Raw genomic sequence first — 19121 nt, 5'->3', positions numbered from 1 at the left:
CGATCTTATTAATATGATTATTCCATTGTATGCTTATACAGTCCGACATTCCTAACCCGAACCAAAGTGCTCCGCAGTCGATATTCTGGAGCCCCAAATCCCTGACATCCCGACATCTGACTCACCGCTGCCCGATGACTATGTGTGTATATTATGCGATAATCGCATAATCCCCAAATTTGCAAACGCAGCTGGACGTCAACAACCCAAAACGCAATTCTAGCTGATATCACAAATTGAACTCTGACTGAAGCTCCTCCAGTTAGGTACTTACATACATATACTAGAGGCGAAGATTAGGCTAATGGAGTTAAAAAAAAAAGCAGTAAGAATCAGGCTATCACTCTGGAGAACCGATCTGGAGCGGTGGCGTTCACTGAGCAACCCCAACGAACATCTTGACCCACAAAAGTTCGGCGTACTGACGTTGCCCTGTATTAATGCTCTCAAACACTCAAGCACTCGAACACTCACACAATCACACACTAATACACCCGCAAACACTCGGACCCACGGTGACCCAAAGTTGATTGAATGTGTCATGGCCGGCAAATTGTTTAATTTTAAGCATTTGTTTGCGCTTACTGTGTTTTTTTTTTATTTTTTTTTTTTCGTTTTCGTTTTCCTTTTCGCAAGACACTGGACTTTGCTTCCAGGGGCCGCCGTCTCGCTCGCACTTCCACCTGCAGTCCACGTGCTGCGCATTCGCTGCATCCTGCTCTCTCATTCGCACGCGCGTAAAGTGAGGCTTCGTTTTGCGCTGGCGTCGCGGCAACGGTTCTTTTCCAATTTGGCTGTGAAACAACGAAGAACGTTCTGCCGAGCGAGCGAAGAATTCGCTAAGAGTGCAATTAAAAGCGTGGAAAGCGGAAGAAAGGCAGTGCGAAGAACGGTCTTCCTGGCAAACAACGAGCGAGTAAAGTTCGTCGAGAGTGCAATTAAAAGTGTAAGATCCGACGAGCGAAGAACGAGCGAGAAGAGTTCGTCCGGAGTGCAGTGAAAGGGGTAGAAGTGAAAGAAAGTGCAAGAAAGTGGCGATAAGACGGCATCTAATTATAGACCCCACTGGTGGTCTAAAAATAAACAACCGCAAACAACGCCAAACAATTGGAGAGTGTTTTAAACAGCTGTTCGATTCGGATTCGGACTCGGATTCTACTCTCTCCCGGAGAAAGAGATAGAGATAAGGACGCGCAGAGAGCCAGCCCAGCGCAACATGAGCGAAGAGTGAGCGAGAAAGAGACAGAGACTGAGACTGAGTCTGAGACTGAGACTGAGGTTGTGGCAGTGGAAGGGAGATCGCGGCAGATAGGAACACGAGACACTCCGAAGAAAACGGCAGCTTTACGTTCCAGCAACCAAGCGTCTAGCTTCCAAAAGCGTTTCCAATTCCAAGCCAGTCGCAACGACAGCGGAATACCGCTACAATTCGCACTCTCAGTCGACTGCCCTCTCACTCACTCACTCCTTCTCCTGCGGCCCGAGACGTATACCCGCACTCTTCTGTTCCTGCCACAATACTTCACGCGATGAAACAACAACTGGCGGGCGCAGCAGCAGCAGAAAACGCAGCAGCCGCAACAGCAGTCGAAAACGCAGCAGCCGCAGCAGAAGTTAACCACTTGCTCTATTTTCCACACTCCGAACGCCAATCGATTTTAAAAGGACATTGATCGAACGTCAATCGCAAGACCCACGGATATTTATCAATTCGCCCTTTTTTTTTTGCACGTAAAAACCTATACTAAACATTAAAAACCCAAACGACTCCCACGAAAAAACTATAGTTACCCCTTATTATTAGTCGCTTTGTTTTGTTTTTTCGTCAATTGATTGTGATTTTGAAACTGTGTGATCGCAAAAGAAAATCTGCAAATTAGCAAAAAAGAAAGTTCCTTAAGCAAGTGATAATCCGATAGAAACTCTAAAGACAGAAAAGAAGAGGAAGCGCCGGAGAAAAGAGACACAAAACCACGAAACTAAAGCATATTAGCACCGCATAATATAGTCCACAAAATCAAGCAAAGCATAAACATCATAAGTATCGCTGTCATTCGTCATCGAGGACTACTACTGAGGAAACTAATTAATACTTCAAAAACAAGGATTAAACGGCATGCAAACGTAAGTTCACACACTCGTATGGGATATTTTTAAATTTTCCATGGGGTTATGTCATAGTAGGGACTATCTAGTGGTGGATTGATAAATCATATTGTGTAGAAGCGGATTTTCTAGAAAGCACAAGTTCAGAGTTAGGACGGAATAACACGGGTATGGCTACCAGAAATGTCTTATCACGCTTGTTTTTCAATTTCATAGGCATAACCATAGATTTTAAAGAAAAGAAAAAAACATGGAATAGCCCATAATCTTTTGTTAAATCAAAGTCGCACAAGATTCAAAAATCGAAGCCCTTCAAGGATGTAAGAAGTGTAAGACCTCAAGCCCCTTGAACCATCCAATCGCTAGAGATTGACACAAAGACAGCCTTAACCTCTTCTCGATTCTTATCACGATGGAAACAAAACTCGAGCCGGGATCGGGTCTTCCCAAGGAAATGAAACCAAACAAACAAACAAACAAACCAAGCGACCAGCCGAAATCAGCCAAGTGGTGTGCGACATCTAAATATACACCCATGTACACTCGTCTATATCGCTGTGAAAACGAAAGCGACAGAAGTGGAAAAACATTGAACCACATTACTATATATAGCGTGTGGTTGGAAACCGAGTTTCCAAAGGAGAGTCATAAAAGCAAGCAATATCAAAAGCAAAAACAACACAAGCCACATGGGGCATATGCCCCACGAACACCCAATCCCCCGCCCCCTTCCATTCGAGTCACTACGACTTTCTGATTGTGTATAAAAAGAACTCATGTTCCAAATGATAAGTGGGGAGCCCAGCAAGGCGGCAAATCGGTGGGTTATTTTTAAACACTGAAGTTTATGTAAATATATTTCCTGGCCAGCCCAGACACAAACAATAACAGAATCGAATGGAAAATACAATAATATTTGAGCGTTGTTGCTGATAAGGGAGCCAGCCAGAAACCAGAGACCAGAGACCAGGGACCAGGGAACAGGCGCGTGTGCGAGGCGGAAGAGAGTGGGGAGTTATCTGGCCGGCTCCGAAGAACCGTGTCCTTTGCCGACCCATGGGCGTACTGCAGCCACACAGGTTTTTTGGGGCCAGGCGGGGGGAGAACGGGGAGAACGGGGAGCACGGGGGGAAGGGGCCAAGGGGGTCAATCATATCCGGGGGCACACTGCCTCAGCGATTCAAAGCAATCTAACAATCTGTGCCCATTGCAGATGGTTCTCAAAGTGCCAACGTCCAAAGTCCTGCTAGTCCTGGCCACCTTGTTCGCCGTGCCGGCGCTGATCGGCAGTTGGGTGCCCCAGGTGGCGGCCAGTCCGCTCGCGCCCACGGAGTACGAGCAGAGACGCATGATGTGCTCCACCGGCCTCAGCGATGTGATACAGAAGATATGCGTAAGCGGAACGGTGGCCCTCGGCGACGTTTTTCGTAAGTGTGATCCTTGAGTTCGATCTAGCATTCTTGCCATTCCGACGACATCTAATCCCAACGAATCCCCACAGCCAACAGTTTCGGGAAGCGCAGGAAGCGCGACTTGCAGAGTGTGACCGACTTGTGCTGCAAGTCGGGTGGCTGCACCTACAGGGAGCTCTTGCAGTACTGCAAAGGATAGTGGAGGATCCACAGCCACACAGCCACACACCACTTCGCCACACCCATCCACTGCAAACCAATTTACACCACTCCATCATTCGTAATCCCTAAGATATGAAGCGCAAGCAGCAGTGTGCCCTAGAGTATACTAAGTATATTTACTAATTTAACTAAACACTAACTAAATTCTGTACAATAAAAGAAATTTGAAGTGAGCGCGAGCATGTGTAGCGTAGTAGGTTTCCAAATGTAGTGGTACCACCATGTACCAATTTCCCGCTCCAATTTTGGGATCTTTCCAAGTCGAATCCATGCCACTCCTCGGCACACCCCTTTCATTAGACCCCTCTATTGTGGGCGAAATCTATTCATGGCGACACTCGAAGAGATTGTCATGGCTTTGAGTTAGGGTTTGGGATTTGGGTTTGGGTTTGGGTTTGGGTTTGGGTCATTCAACAAGCACACCACCACCCTTCGAGTGGCCAATGGCCAATGGGCCAGGCCACCCACCCCATTTAAATTGAATGCCGGGCGTAAAACTTTTGCAAAGGACACTCGCAAGCTGAGCACCGAATATATGGGGTCAAATGGTGATGAGATGACTGCAAATTAGATTACAAACGCTGACGATGATGATTTTAATGATGGTGCAAATCAGGCACACATGGGAGTGCGAGTGTATCCCTCCAGCGCCACTTCAGCTGCAAATCTCTATGGGGACAAGAAGGGCTCGCCTCTCTGGCTCGGGGAAAATGAAAAATCTTGTAATTCGGATGAGTTCGCAGTAAATGTATCCTGCATCCTTTGGCTCATATTTAGTACAAACGTTTATTGATTTCCAATTTTAGACGTAAAGAGAGTGACACATGTGGCACATGCATATTCCACGGCAGATAATTTGGAAAAGTTCGTGATCGAGAAATTACTCAGCTGATTTGTACATAGCCGGTGTTTCAAGGCCATTTGATTGTTAATCCGAGAATGTGTAAAATTGTCCATTTAGACGGAATTTCATGTTGGCCACGAATCCTTTAGCGCCGTATGTAGTATCCTCGGTAGTAGAGGGCTCGGCTGACGAATCCATTTTGAGGCCTCGGTGTCTTGTTAGCTTCTATTGGATCGCCCTGCTGAAAGTCACAAATATTTCCATCGGAATTGGAGGTTTCATTGGCTTCATTGAAGGAAGCCTTCTTGGTCGAAGGAAGGGTTATGGGTTTCTTGATGCTCCGTTGGAGGGACGGCGGTTTCAATGGGCATCTCCTTGCCACCGAAGAAATCTGATCAGCACCCACTCGCAGCCCGGTCAGAACGCAGTCACGGAGTTTACCCAACCACAGATTGATTTTAGCCATGGAAACGGATCTCGAAGAAAACTGAAAAACGAGGGCAATCGAATTGTATCGAATGTGGAGCCGTAGAATTTAGATGCTTGTTTATGCTTAACGTTGTGAAAATTATATTTGTGTGCAAGTGCTGGGAGTTGTGCTCTGAATATGGGGACAGGAATATATCTGACTTTGACAGTTGGATTCGTCTGACCCATGGACTACTTGGAATTCAAGGAAACTTGAATAGTTCCTCAAGCGGATGCGGAATAAGTATGTGTTTATGTATTCCTAATATTTCAGAAATGCGAAAGATCCTTGATATTAGAAAGTTATAACTCATGCGTAATAGCAAATTGAAAAGGAAAAGGATTCTCCACCCAGTGGACACGGACACGCGACGGACACGAGATGGGTCGGAGCTGGATGACAACGTCTGGAAATCGAGTGGTCCGAAAGTGGGTGGGATGTGGGTTGCCCAAGAAGGATAAACGACACCAGACAAACTTCGCCGGGCTTAGGCTTGGAAACCAACCATCCCCATCCCATCGCTCGACATTGATGGAGCGAAGCCATGGAACATTAGCTAAATCTTACAGAAATTTCGCACAACGTGGCGAAAACGAAGGGTGCGGGTCCCGGGGCTTCGACCGCCCAACCAGACCATTCCACTCCATTCGCCCCTCGACGGGGTTGCAAAGGAAAACATAGCTCAAAGGGTCGTCGTGCACTGGGAAAAACTCCTGCTAACCAACCGAAGCAACTGCTCTTACTTTCCGCGACAAGTTAGGCAAATGAAGTTCTAGTAGCTCGTACTAAGCACTTAAATGTTCCATTGATACGCTTTCATTCCAAAAAGGTGTCCTGCAAGTCCGCTTTCCCATACATTTTCTCTATCTGCAGGGATGCGACGGCTGGAAGTGGGTAGTGTCAACAGAAGTCGTACAGGGACACGTTCAACCCCAGAGGGCAAGGCAACGCCGAACGAAAAGTACAGGAAAATCCCAGTCATCCGGGCAAGAGTTGCGAACTTTGGTTCAGTCCTGCCTGTGTGCTCTCTTACCAGAATGTCCTTCTATTTATGCATTTAGTTCGCCCGAAAAGCCTAAGGAATGTAATGAACCGAGAAGGAACTTCAACTGGGCAGCCAACCCAACGCAGGAACACAATAAAAATTACCTGAATAAACAATGATTCCAGCTGACTCAGTAAAATAGCGCACAGACACTGGCCACGGAGGAGGAGCAATCAAATGAGCGGGATCAATCGAAATAATAAATGAACAATGGCAATCGATCAACAAGGTAGCCAAATCCAAGCCCCCAACGAGCCAGAAACAAAAAGCAGCCGGAATGCCGAGTGGAACATTTAAGCGTGAGCCCAAACCTATCAATTTATCTACCAATTTATGCAATTTAAGTGACACAACCCAGCAGGATTCCCTACTTCTCGCGGGACATAAAGTCCCAGGGAATGCAGACGATGCCATCGGTGGGCACTGACCAATAGTTCGTGATGTGCAGACTGAGGCCGCGGCAGGACTTGACGCCACTCTGGAGCAGATGCCGTATGGCCACGACCATCTTGTCCGGCGTTACGGAGTCGTCCTTGCTGAGTCGCTGCAGGCCAAGTTCCTCCTGGCACTGTCGCCACAATTGCCGCTCCACCTGGATGTCCCTGCGATAGCGACTGAACCGCCCGCTGGCCACGTCCAAGTTCCGGCATATGAACTCCACGAGATCGGGTCCGGAGCAGGAGGCGGGGGCCAAGAACAGACCGGTCTGGCTGACCTTCGGTATATCGCTGTCCGGCACAATGGCCAACTGATGGTCCTGCAGCGATGCCGGCAGCTCCTGGACACTCTCCTCCAGCCTCAGGTGCTCACTGACCGCCCGGATCACGCGCCTCAAGCTGCCCGCATAGGCACGCGCCTCACAGCCCGGCTCCGGAACCCTGCGCCTCTCAATCCGGATGCCGAGGAGCACGGCAGACAGGGCTTTCTCGTACAGGGGCACTAGCTTCAGTTGCTCCTCGTGCAAGCGCATCTCGGAGAGGAAGGCCAGCCATCCCGCGGGGGAGTCGCCCGAAAAGAGCATTACATCGCCCTCCAAGCTGATACCAGTGTACGGGGCGAAGACCACAAACCGATTGCGAAGCGCTCCCAGCTGGCCGGCGACCTTCGGATCCTCGGACAAGCCCTTGAGGCTGCTGAGGCAGTTGTGGTAGCGTTCCATGTTGCAGCCACAATCGTAGCGGGTTCCCCGAATGCCCAGCAACTGGACCAAAGCCCCTTCAATGCCCTCGATTTTGCCGCGCAGAGTAGCGACTTCGGAGGCCTGGGAGCGTGCCAGGGCCTGACGCATCCATATTTCCAGGGAGTGCTCCCTTTTGGCATCCTTAAAGAGTTCCCTTAAGGCACTCGTGTTCGTTTGCACTGGCGCTTGGGGCGGTCTCACCTTTTCCCTCACCGGTCCCTTTCTCAGCACCTTTCCGAGCTCCTTTTCCATCTCCTGGCCCTGAGTGGAAAAGGGGTTGCACGGACAATATGAATCTTTATGTGTGCAATAAGTTTGGGAAGCCCCTTGTAGAGGGGGGGTGCAAAACTACGTTGTGAAGAGAATGGGTACCGAACCTAACAAATATTCATGTGTTTATGAGTTGATCATTTGGTTTACCCGCTTCATTTGTTCCCGCTCCTTTTCCTTCGGCAGCAGCTTACAGGACCTCAGAATCTGGCTAATCACCGCCCTGGGATCCAGTAAACTCCGGTCTACCTGCACCCTCACCAGTCGACTAACCCCCTGCCCGCCGGCCCCCTCCGCGCCCGAGGGAATATAGAACCCCAAGTGGCCATCGGGCGGAAGACCACTTGCCGACGGCCCAGTCAGGGATTCCAGATGGGAGCAGAGCAGACGTAGTGACTCCTCGTTGACCCGCTTCTCCGCCGGATTGTGAGTCAGGCCATCCGTTCGAATGGCCTGGTAGAACGGACGAAGGGCCGTGACCAAGTCCGTGCTCAGCAGACGACGACAATAGTCGACGATCCTGCGAGGAGTGAGGAAGCGCAGTGTGACCATTTTAAGTGCTGCCAAGTCGTACGAATTTTGAATATTAGAAAAAATGTGATATCTGCTGCTGAAGCTGACGAATTTTGCAATGAATTCGAGACCGCAAACAAACACATAAATCTCACAGGCATAATATGCCGACTAGATACTTCACTCATGTTTACCAACTTTTTTTGGGCAAACACCTAGCAGGAAATGCGAAATGCTGCACCTGCAACTGCACATGCAGCAAGCAGATGAAGTTTTTCACTAAAAAATTAACTGTAGTTGCCCCGAGTGGCAAGTAGAGAAACTGCTGTCCTCCACTCCGCTCGCCAGTGTGTGAACCAAAATGGAAAAGGGAATATTGAGGCAATCCCAGAGCCCGCATGTACATACATACATGGTCCTCCCTCCATTCCGAAGCGTTGAATGCGGAGGCAAATAAAACTTTGGCACACAAAACACGCACATAAAGTACAGCCGTAAGTTAACCCCATAAAGCTGGTATTTGTTAAGAATAGATGTGTGCTTTTCCCTTTGTCATGCATGCGGCTATTTGGCCGGAAGGGATAAGTAATGTCATTTCAGACACAGTCCTGTCGACGAATTCGAATTCGAATTTCAGGATAACCAGCAATCTGTTAACTATGCCAGCCATCGCCAGTGGAAAAGTCCTGAAATGCATCCTAAGCGTTGAAATTTAGACCTGATAACTTAGCGCCCCTTAATCATACAATGCAAACTCCTAATATTTCTATATGTGCATCAATAAGCAAATTTGAAAGCCTAAGAGTTTAGATGTTCCTCCAACGTATCCTCGACTTTTTACTGTATGGCTTTGAATTGAGAACCGAGCCAGATCAAATGGTAATCACTTTAGAGCCACGCTTGACTGTAGCTAAAACAGCAGTAGTAACCACCAGACCGCCACTCAAAGCGCAAGTAACAAGGGTAAAATATTGCATCTCCGGCAGCTGCGGAACATTTAGCAGCGCTGCTGCAGCACGCACTCGTCCCCTCTCTTTCTGGCGCGCTCGGCGCCTCTCTCTCTCGCACCATGCAGTTGAAAATGACTTTTTGCATGTGTTTTTTGGTTTCTGTTTGCCTTTGTCTTTTTTCACACACGCCACTATTAACCCCAGAGTGGCGATGAGTGCTGAAAATTATTATTTAAAACATATGTATGTGCCCACGCTTACCACTGATCATAGAACTGTGCGAGAGAACGTGATAACTTTGTGGCGCATAAACGAACCGCTATAATCACAAATCAAGCGAACAAAACCGTTTGCAACCGGTTCGGCGTATCAGTGTGCTTGCCCGTGAAACCGCAGCTCTCTGAACCGCTCCTCTCCGAACCGCTCTCACGCTCTCTGGTTCAGAGAACGGTTTTCGCTTTGGCTGTGGCTCGAGCGCGAGAACGTGAGTTAGTAACCAGCCGTAACTTGAGTACGGTGCACCCCAGAACCCAAAAGCTGAACCGCAGGTTCCCGCAGTCCGGAACAATGTCTAAAAAGTACCCGAACCCGGTGACCAAGCACTTCATCTACAGCGATAGGACGCGGAAGAGTACCTGCAAAAGGTGCCACTTCGACATGGCAGGTCGCCACTCCGAGAATCTGATGCGGCACCTGAAACGCAAGCACGAGGATGCCTACAAAAGTGTTCTGGACGAGAAGCGAGAAATCCGTGCGGCACTTGCCCAGCAGCAGGCCACCAAAGACGCAGTCAATCCGACGCAGAAAGTCCTGACATCTAAGTGTCAATATCCATCGACACGAAAGAAGACTTTCATTACCGAGGTGCATACACAATCTATTCAAATTCAGAGCTTCTACAGCTCAAGAATCACAAAGACCCAACTAAATAGCCATTCTTTTGCAGGACGACGACTCCCAGCTTACTGCCATGGAAACCATGGTGATGGTGAATGGTGAACAGACCGGGGACGTAGATAACAAGAACAACGCTACAGATAGTCAGTTCCAGGGCGTTTTTATTGGGAAATCGGAGATACCTGACGAGGAGTATCAGTGGAAAAACTCCGCAAACATGGAACTGACTACAAGCGAATCCAGCGTCTGTGTGGCCCCCACTTCCACCACTGCTCGTGCCAAGTCTCCAGCCAGAGCCGCATCTTCGGCTGCTCTAGACAATTCTTCAGGCGACGAGGACTACTTCCTCCGCTATCTCGGCAGCAAATTGGGCAAATACTCCGCGCGCACGAAGAACACAGTCCAGTTTCATATTAATCGCATTGTTCACACATGAACACGAATATATTTAAAGACTTACAATTTTGGGCTCCGTTCATATCTTATGTAAATGAATCGAGAGCGATAAATTATATTTAGGATTTTGTTATCTAAGGCGACATGGGTGCATTGCTCAAAAACATGTAATTTAAGTGCACACTACATGAGTCAGTCACTTGAGATCGTTCCCCGCCTCCTAAAATAGTCCCTTAGTGGGAGACCACAGATAAGGTCCTCGCCGCTCAAGATAGGCAGATGTGCCCGAGCGTGGGACCTCGATAAGGCGGGGACTATTTACTTAGGCCTCTGCGTAGGCCATTTACTTTAAGATGCGATTCTCATGTCACCTATCTAAACCGAAGATATTTCCAAATAAAACCAGTTTCTTACAAAAACTCAACGAGTAAAGTCTTCTTATTTGGGATTTTACATTTGGTCAATCGAGCCTTTAATCGACTCTGCAGTTTCCCCCTACCAAAGGTAAGGAACTCAGAGAAAGGCCAGCTCCTTTAAGCATCTTACAGCTAAAGGTAGCAAAAATAAGTGACTCTTGTTTCCCCCTACCAAAGGTAAGGAACAGAGTATAAATATAAAAAGCAAAAAGATACAAAAGAATCTTTTATGTTTTAAAACAAGCACCTTATAGTCTATAGCTAAAGGTTGCTTTGTGTACCATTATAAATTGTGGTAAGGCGTGCTTGAGGCCATACATCAGCAATTGTGAAATTAAAAAGTGCATAACAAAAGTGCCTTATAAATGCTCTAATAGCATTAAATCAGCTCATAAATAGAGTGCAGTGTATATGCCATAAGAGCATAAATTAAATAAAAAGTGCCTGAAAACAGTGCCTTATAAATGCTCTAATAGCATTAAATCAGCTCATAAATAGAGTGCAGTGTATATGCCAAAAGAGCATAAATGCCGAAATAAATGGCTAAAAAACAAAAAATCTGACTGGACTACAAAAATAATAAAACGTGCCAAAAAAAAAAAAAAAATCATCTTTAAACATCGACGGAGCCTTAAAGAAGAGAAGGAAGTCAAATTCAAAGGAGCCTCTACCAGCAGCAGAAGCAGCAACAACAGCAGCAGCAGAAGCAGCAACAGCAGTAGCAACAGCAGCAACAACAGCAGCAACAGCAGCAGCAACAACAACGACATCAGCTAAGTCAAAACAAGAATTTTCTGTTTATCCAAACACACATATATATATAAATACATATAAAATACATATACACGTACTATATATATTAAGAAATTACAAAAAATTTTCAAAATGATGTCAGAAAAGACTATTCAATTCCTTAAGAAGCAGTCCGAAATTATTTTGGAAATTAGAAAGTTGGAAGTAAAACCAACATTAACAGATGTAGAAATTCTAAAATTAAATGAGCTTCAAAAATGTTTCATTGCTAATCATAGCAATTTGTTAAAGATCGGCGTTGTCGATCATGAATATTTTAACGCGAAGCAGTATGATTTAATAATGATGGTGTTAGAAAAAATTAAAAATAAAAATGAAAAAATTAAGGGCGAGTCGGTAGAAAACACTTTCCCTAAATCAAACACTGTCCCTAAATCAAACCCTCCCCCTACATTAAACCTTGAAATGTGTGGTCACCCTGAAAAAGAGGGTATAGCACAAAACAACGCTTTAAAAGTAGAGCAGGCATTTCGAAATAATGTTGGCCAATTTCGAGTATATCTAGAAGATACGTCTAAACTAATAGACAGTAGTCCAGATTTCCTTAAAATAAGGAAAAATAAAATTGAATTTTTATGGCATAAAATAGATAACCTGATTGAACAGGTGAATAGTCATTTTGAGAGCTCGCTATTCGAAGAAGAAATTAGCGAACTTGAATTTGACAAACAAAATATTATTACAGCCATTAATAGTCGACTCAGTGGCACAATAAATAAAGCTGAAATGTCGACGGTTGTTAAGGCGGAGGAGTTACCAACCCTGCCTAAAATACAGATTCCCACTTTCTTTGGTGATTCCAAAGAATGGGATCTTTTTAATGAACTCTTTACAGAGCTCATACATGTGAGAGAGGATCTCAGTCCTTCTCTCAAATTTAATTATCTAAAGTCAGCATTAAAAGGAGAAGCCAGAAATGTGGTTACTCATTTACTGCTCGGCTCTGGAGAAAATTATGAAGCCACTTGGGAGTTTTTGACCAAGCGATATGAGAATAAAAGAAACATATTCTCAGATCATATGAATAGGCTTATGGATATGCCAAATTTAAATTTAGAATCCAATAAGCAAATAAAGACATTTATTGACACGATTAACGAGTCAATTTATATTATAAAATTAAAGGCACAATTACCAGAAGATGTGGATGCAATTTTCGCTCACATAATTCTTCGGAAATTCAATAAAGAATCACTCAATTTATATGAAAGCCATGTTAAAAAGACAAAAGAAATACAGGCACTTTCTGATGTCATGGACTTTTTAGAGCAAAGGCTCAATTCTATATCATCATTCTCACAGGAAGTAAAACCTGTAAAGAAAATGATTAATAATAACAAGAATAAAAATTATAGTGACAATTGTGCATATTGCAAACTACCAGGGCATTATTTAATTCAATGCCATAAATTTAAAATAATGAATCCAGCAGAACGGTCTGACTGGGTAAGAAAAAATGGGATTTGCCTAAGATGTCTGAGGCATCCGTTTGGTAAAAAATGTATAAGCGAGCAGCTTTGTTCGACTTGTCGTAAACCTCACCACACGTTACTTCACTTTGCAGGTCATAATCCAGAAAAAGTGAATACGTGTAGAACAACAGGTCAAGCCTTGTTGGTCCTTCTCACTAACTATAGTGTATAATGGCCTTGAATTTAAGCATGCTTCTATTTGACATAAAAGAGTTGACATTTCTTCGTAAGTCAAAATAGTGTCGCCGATTATACGCTTTAAATGGTATTTCATTGACTTAACTCCAGCTTCCCAAATACCTCCGAAGTGAGGTCCTGCCGGGGGAATAAAATGCCAATCAATCCTGTCCTTTTCAAGCTGCGCTGCAATCGTTATATTTTCTTGTATTGCATTAAATAACTCTTGATCTAATTTTCTTGCAGCTCCTACAAAATTTGTTCCGTTGTCTGAATAGATATTGGAACATTTTCCCCGTCTAGCAATAAATCTTCTGAGTGCTGCTAAAAATGCGTCTGAAGTTAGATCGCTTACCATTTCTAAGTGTATGGCTTTGGTGGCCATGCAAACGAATACAGCAACGTATCCTTTAAATGTTTTTTGGCCACGATTTTTTGAACATTTAACATAATAAGGACCTGCGTAATCTATTCCAGTATTAAGAAACGGGAATGTCATCGTCACTCTATATTTTGGCAAGTTACCCATTATTTGCTGAGCTGTATTTTGTTTATACCTTGCACACGTTACACATTCTCTTAAATACTTTTTCAACGAATTTTTCAACCCGAAAATCCAATACTTTCTTTGGATATAGTTTCGCATTAGGTTTATCCCTCCATGCAATGTTTCCTTATGAGCATTTTTTATTAATAAGCTTGTTAGGTGGCATTTTTCTAAAATGATTGGATGTTTAACATTAAATTCTGCATTGGAATTTTGCAATCTTCCTCCAACTCTTAGAACCCCATCCTTGTCCAAAAATGGATTCAATGACAATATTTTATTATTTGTCTTGATTTCCTTTTTGATTTTAAGGCACTTTATCTCTTGCCTAAACTGGTATTCTTGTTGTTTCTTAATAACAATTGTTTCCGCTATTCTTATCTCCTTTACTGAAATAATTGATGAATAGGCTTTATTTCTTGTTTTCATCTGCACGAATCTATTTATGTATGCTATTATACGTATAAGTTTTTCTATACTGGAATACCTTTCTATTAATTCGTAAATAGGATCATCTATTTTGTCATTTAATACCGTATTTATTAAGACAGGTTCTTCTACAGACTGCTGCCGAGGCCAAAGTTCTTTTGGGTCTGCTAGCCATTTCGGACCTTTCCACCAAAAATCACAGTTGATCAACTGGTTAGAATCCACTCCCCTGGATGCTAAATCTGCTGGATTATCCTCTGACTTAACATGATTCCATTCAGTATTTTTTAATTTCCGAATGTCATCCGTTCTTCTTTTTATAAATTTGATCTTACTTTGACCACTGTTAATCCATGCTAAGGTAATCGTGGAATCACTCCAAGCATAGATCTCCATTATATTGTCAATTGATCCTTTTAGTCTTTGGATTAATTCACTAAGCAGGTGAGCTGCACACAGCTCGAGTTTGGGAATTGTCTTCCTATTTTTTATAGGGTTGACTCTACTTTTGCTAGCTATTATATTAACATGAGGTCCTACTTTAGCATAGACTACTGCAGCATATGCTTTTTCGGAGGCGTCCGCAAATCCGTGAATCTGAATGACTGAAGAACTGTTTGAATTAATCCACCTTGGGATTCGAATATTCTCTAACAATAATAAATTTTCTTTATATTTTTCCCAATAATTTTTATCTTCTATGGATAATTCCTGATCCCATTCACTTTTATTTATCCAAAGTTTTTGAATAAAAAGTTTTCCTGAAACCGTGACTGGTGCCAACCATCCTAACGGATCAAATATTTTTGCTAGCGTTGATAACACAACGCGCTTATTTATATTTTTTGATTCATCATTACAATTTACGCTGAACTTAAATAAATCATTTTGAGGTTCCCATTTTAGTCCTAAAGTTTTAACACCAGGTCATTTTTTAATTGGAAGACCACCTTTAGAAATAGTCGAACCAATGGAAGATGAAAAAATCGGAAATTTGGATAGGTGGAGACTTATCCAAAAAATGAAGAAAGATTTCTGGGTTAAGTGGAAAAGTGAATATTTGCATACGCTCCAGCAAAGGAATAAATGGAAAAAGGAAATTCCTAATATAGAAGAAGGGCAAATAGTTTTATTGAAGGATGAGAATTGTCATCCTGCAAGATGGCCTTTAGGAAAGGTGGAAAAGGTGCATAAGGGGAATGATGATAAGGTCCGAGTGGCTAAAGTAAAGATGCAGGAAGGATATATCACTAGACCCATTACTAAAATTTGTCCCTTGGAAGGAATAAAGTCTGTTGACAAAAATGAGGCTGACCAAGAGCCAAAAAGACGAACTAGAGCGACATCGGGAATGTCCAAGATCGGAATCATTATGGCAATGTTGTTGTTTGTGTTAAGTTGTCAAGTTTCTAGCGCATTACCTAAAGATATAGCACCAAGATATTCTATAGACAAAATAAATAAAACCTCAGCAATATATCTAGACCCGCTAGGAGATGTTGAGATTGTGAGTACTTCTTGGAATTTGGTTATCTATTATAAAATGGATCCATATTTTAAAATGTTAACAAAGGGTAATGCGCTTATACAAAGTATGAGGAAAGTTTGCGAAAGACTTCATAGCTTTGAAGAGCAATGTAGTCTAGTCTTAGATAATATGCAAAGTCAGTTATCGGAACTTGAAGAAAACAATAAATTGTTTATGATGCAGTCTAGATCTAGAAGCAAGCGTGCTCCTTTCGAATTTATGGGTTCCTTGTATCATATTTTATTTGGTATAATGGATGAAGATGATAGAGAGCAATTAGAAGAAAATATGAAGAATTTGTTAGATAACCAGAACAACCTTGATAAACTAATTCAAAAACAAACATCTGTGGTTGATTCAACTTCTAATCTATTAAAGAGAACAACAGAAGATGTTAACTCCAATTTTAGAAGTATGCAAATAAGAATTGAGAACATGACAGAAGTTCTTAAAGAAAATTATTATGTTTATAAGGAATCAATAAAATTCTTTATGATTACGAAACAGCTACACTCATTGATTGAAGAAGGCGAAAAAATTCAAGCAGGCATTATAAGCCTGTTGATTGATATTAATCACGGTAGGCTAAATACAAATATTCTCAGGCCAAATCAGCTTAAAAAAGAAATTGCCAAAATTCAGCAGAGTCTTTCGGAGAACCTAGTAATTCCAGGAAAACGGTCAGGTACGGAACTTAAGGAGGTGTATACACTGTTAACAGCCAGGGGTTTATTCATCGACGATAAATTGATCATTAGTGCAAAGGTGCCTCTGTTTAGCAGGCATCCATCCAAATTGTTCAGGCTTATTCCGGTGCCAATTCGAAATGAAGATCGGATAATAATGGTGCATACAACGTCCGAATATTTAATTTATAATTTTGAGATAGATTCCTATCACATAATGACGGAAGCCACATTAAATCAATGTCAGAAATGGCAATTAAATAAGAGAATATGCAAAGGAAGTTGGCCCTGGAATTCAGCGAATGATAATGCATGTGAGATTCAGCCTCTAAAGCCAGATAAAGCGGCGAACTGCATCTATAAAACAGTAGTCGACTCTAAAAGTTACTGGGTAGAGTTAGAAAAGAAAAGTAGTTGGTTGTTTAAGGTTCCTGCGAATTCAAAAGTCCGTCTGCAATGTACTGGCTCTCAAATTGAATTGTTTGATTTGCCTCAGCAAGGAGTTTTAAGCATTGCGCCATATTGTACGGCAAGAACCGACGATAAAATTCTAGTTGCCCACCATAACATTCAGTCCGAAAGTGAAGAATTATTATCAACACCTTATATAGGAGAAGTTAGTGAAGTGCCGAAGATTATTTGGGATCCGCTGAAACTATCAATATTAAATCATACTGAGGAATTTGAACGATTGAATAATGAAATTAAATTTATGAAAGAGAACCATCAAAAATTGAAAGATTTACATTTCCATCATATTTCCGGACATGCTGGTTTAATTATTGCTTTAATACTAATGATAGTATTAATAATATATTTCATACGGAAATGTGCTGTGCAACAAAGAATGCAAGCAATAACCTTTGCAGGTCCGTTGCCAGTACTATAAATATCAATAGTAAATAAACAATAAAATAATATAACAAATAAAAATATACAGTCCACTATATCGTTGTTTAATAGAAAATGTACTTCTACATAGAAAAAGCAAAATGTTTAAAATAAGTTAATTGAGTACAAATTGTTGAATTAAAAATAATATAAACCATAATTGTAATCCAATAAAATTAAAAGCCAGAAAAACTAGGCCCATTGAAATCTTAGTTGCAAAATAAATGAACATATATCAAATAAATACAGTCCACTACTGTTATAAATGCAACTAATATACTAATGTACATCTCAGCTTTGCTGGCCCTTTGGCAGAATGTTCACACATGAACACGAATATATTTAAAGACTTACAATTTTGGGCTCCGTTCATATCTTATGTAAATGAATCGAGAGCGATAAATTATATTTAGGATTTTGTTATCTAAGGCGACATGGGTGCATTGCTCAAAAACATGTAATTTAAGTGCACACTACATGAGTCAGTCACTTGAGATCGTTCCCCGCCTCCTAAAATAGTCCCTTAGTGGGAGACCACAGATAAGGTCCTCGCCGCTCAAGATAGGCAGATGTGCCCGAGCGTGGGACCTCGATAAGGCGGGGACTATTTACTTAGGCCTCTGCGTAGGCCATTTACTTTAAGATGCGATTCTCATGTCACCTATCTAAACCGAAGATATTTCCAAATAAAACCAGTTTCTTACAAAAACTCAACGAGTAAAGTCTTCTTATTTGGGATTTTACACGCATCCTGTACAAGGCGGACATGGGTCACTTTGAAGAAACAGATTCCAGGACGGGCGATGCCGACGACGCCTCCCCGTAGCGTCTCTATGCTGTACATATGTTTCTTAACGCTTTGCTGTAAATAAAAATTATCTCACGAGTTGTCAAACACCTAAAAAACCAACAAACTTTAGGGGTTGCAAGTCAGATTAAGGGGTGGCAAGGTTTTTTTTTCTTTTTTGATTGGTCGTTGGTAACACCTCGTGGTTTCAATTATCATAATTCAAATCCCATAAACTTTTAATGAAGTGATTGCAGCTCGCTTGTTCAAGATGTTACAACAAGTAAGATTTACGCCCAAAAATTTGAATTCCCTCATATTTTATCCATCCATCCAGGCATTCATAGCTCATAAGCATGTTTTCATTCGTTTCACTCCACAAATAGCTTTCATTTTTTCCATGGCCAATGTATTTATTACCCGACACAATAAAAAGCATTAAAATGTCCACAAATCAGGTCAATTACCCCCTTCACTTTCCCACCGCATCGGTTAGCTTTGGGCCAAATCAGATCCTTGGCCCCTCGACTTTTGTTTGTGGGGGGGAGGAGTTCGTTTTTTAAGGGTCGCAGCTGTAAGCCAGTTCAGTGGCCGCAGAGGGTCAACACCATCATCGAAATGCCCGATTGGGCTGGGTAAAATAAAATGTGTAGAAAAGTGCGTAGTGCTGGGATTTTCGCTTGGCACTCTGGTGAAAAGTTTCGCTTTTCGTATCTCATTTTCCCCGAGACGAGAGCAAATGTTGCGCCTGTGTTCGTGCTCTTTAAAGCGACGGAAAGAGCAGCAAGGGCTCTTCGCTGTGTGGGTTTGTATCTGTGTGCCGGCTGACCGGCTTTGTTTGTATCTCTCTTCCTGCAGAAACTTGGAAACGAGACCTGCAACGTCTGTTCCGACCCTCCTCCCTCCATCCTCCTTCCTCCTCCACCAGCCACGGACCACGGACCCTTCATCCGTCTGTGCCTGTTCGCATAGGGGCGCCCTGTGTACTTGCAATCCTCCCCAACTCCACCTACCGATTATGTATCGCTTCAACCCCCGTCTCCCGACCTCCAGGCAATTCGATTTATGTGC

The 19121-nt window shown here is 42.9% G+C and overlaps 4 protein-coding genes across 5 annotated transcripts; 2 read left to right on the top strand and 2 right to left on the bottom strand.

Moving 5' to 3' along the window:
* Positions 1–783: 783 nt before the first annotated feature.
* Positions 784–3741, top strand: LOC117147481 (probable insulin-like peptide 6). Of its 2 annotated transcripts, XM_033314377.1 has the most exons (3): positions 784–2124; positions 3320–3533; positions 3608–3717. In XM_033314377.1, exons 2-3 carry the CDS (start codon positions 3320–3322, stop codon positions 3715–3717), a joined length of 324 nt encoding a protein of 107 aa, XP_033170268.1. In that variant the 5' UTR covers positions 784–2124. The 2 variants fall into 2 exon arrangements, with proteins under 2 accessions (XP_033170268.1, XP_033170270.1); XM_033314379.1 differs by lacking the exon at positions 784–2124 and having other exon boundaries at positions 3608–3741.
* Positions 3742–3832: 91 nt separating this feature from the next.
* LOC117147482 lies at positions 3833–5210 on the bottom strand. Its single transcript, XM_033314380.1, has one exon. It carries the CDS (start codon positions 5048–5050, stop codon positions 4730–4732), a length of 321 nt encoding a protein of 106 aa, XP_033170271.1. The 5' UTR covers positions 5051–5210; the 3' UTR covers positions 3833–4729.
* Positions 5211–6376: 1166 nt separating this feature from the next.
* LOC117147478 (T-cell activation inhibitor, mitochondrial) lies at positions 6377–8472 on the bottom strand. Its single transcript, XM_033314374.1, has 2 exons — positions 7699–8472; positions 6377–7539 (listed from the first exon to the last, which is right to left on the bottom strand). The coding sequence occupies exons 1-2, from the start codon at positions 8098–8100 to the stop codon at positions 6466–6468; spliced, it is 1476 nt and encodes a 491-aa protein (XP_033170265.1). The 5' UTR covers positions 8101–8472; the 3' UTR covers positions 6377–6465.
* Positions 8473–8937: 465 nt separating this feature from the next.
* LOC117147479 lies at positions 8938–18186 on the top strand. Its single transcript, XM_033314375.1, has 3 exons — positions 8938–9875; positions 9958–10326; positions 18009–18186. The coding sequence occupies exons 1-3, from the start codon at positions 9579–9581 to the stop codon at positions 18087–18089; spliced, it is 747 nt and encodes a 248-aa protein (XP_033170266.1). The 5' UTR covers positions 8938–9578; the 3' UTR covers positions 18090–18186.
* Positions 18187–19121: the final 935 nt, after the last annotated feature.

This window comes from Drosophila mauritiana, chromosome X, assembly GCF_004382145.1.
Source record: "Drosophila mauritiana strain mau12 chromosome X, ASM438214v1, whole genome shotgun sequence".
NCBI lineage: Eukaryota > Metazoa > Arthropoda > Insecta > Diptera > Drosophilidae > Drosophila > Drosophila mauritiana.
This window is presented reverse-complemented; position numbering and strand designations above follow the sequence as displayed.

Excerpts from the sequence above, each read along its gene's own strand:
- LOC117147478 (XM_033314374.1), bottom strand. The coding sequence starts at position 8,100 with ATGGTCACACTGCGCTTCCTCACTCCTCGCAGGATCGTCGACTATTGT. Across the intron at positions 7,540-7,698 it reads AGCGGGAACAAATGAAGCGG|GGCCAGGAGATGGAAAAGGA; the intron begins GTAAACCAAATG and ends TTTTCCACTCAG.
- LOC117147481 (XM_033314379.1), top strand. The coding sequence starts at position 3,320 with ATGGTTCTCAAAGTGCCAACGTCCAAAGTCCTGCTAGTCCTGGCCACC. Across the intron at positions 3,534-3,607 it reads GGCCCTCGGCGACGTTTTTC|CCAACAGTTTCGGGAAGCGC; the intron begins GTAAGTGTGATC and ends GAATCCCCACAG.
- LOC117147482 (XM_033314380.1), bottom strand. The coding sequence starts at position 5,050 with ATGGCTAAAATCAATCTGTGGTTGGGTAAACTCCGTGACTGCGTTCTG.
- LOC117147479 (XM_033314375.1), top strand. The coding sequence starts at position 9,579 with ATGTCTAAAAAGTACCCGAACCCGGTGACCAAGCACTTCATCTACAGC. Across the intron at positions 9,876-9,957 it reads AGAAGACTTTCATTACCGAG|GACGACGACTCCCAGCTTAC; the intron begins GTGCATACACAA and ends ATTCTTTTGCAG. Across the intron at positions 10,327-18,008 it reads CAGTCCAGTTTCATATTAAT|CGCATCCTGTACAAGGCGGA; the intron begins CGCATTGTTCAC and ends TGGGATTTTACA.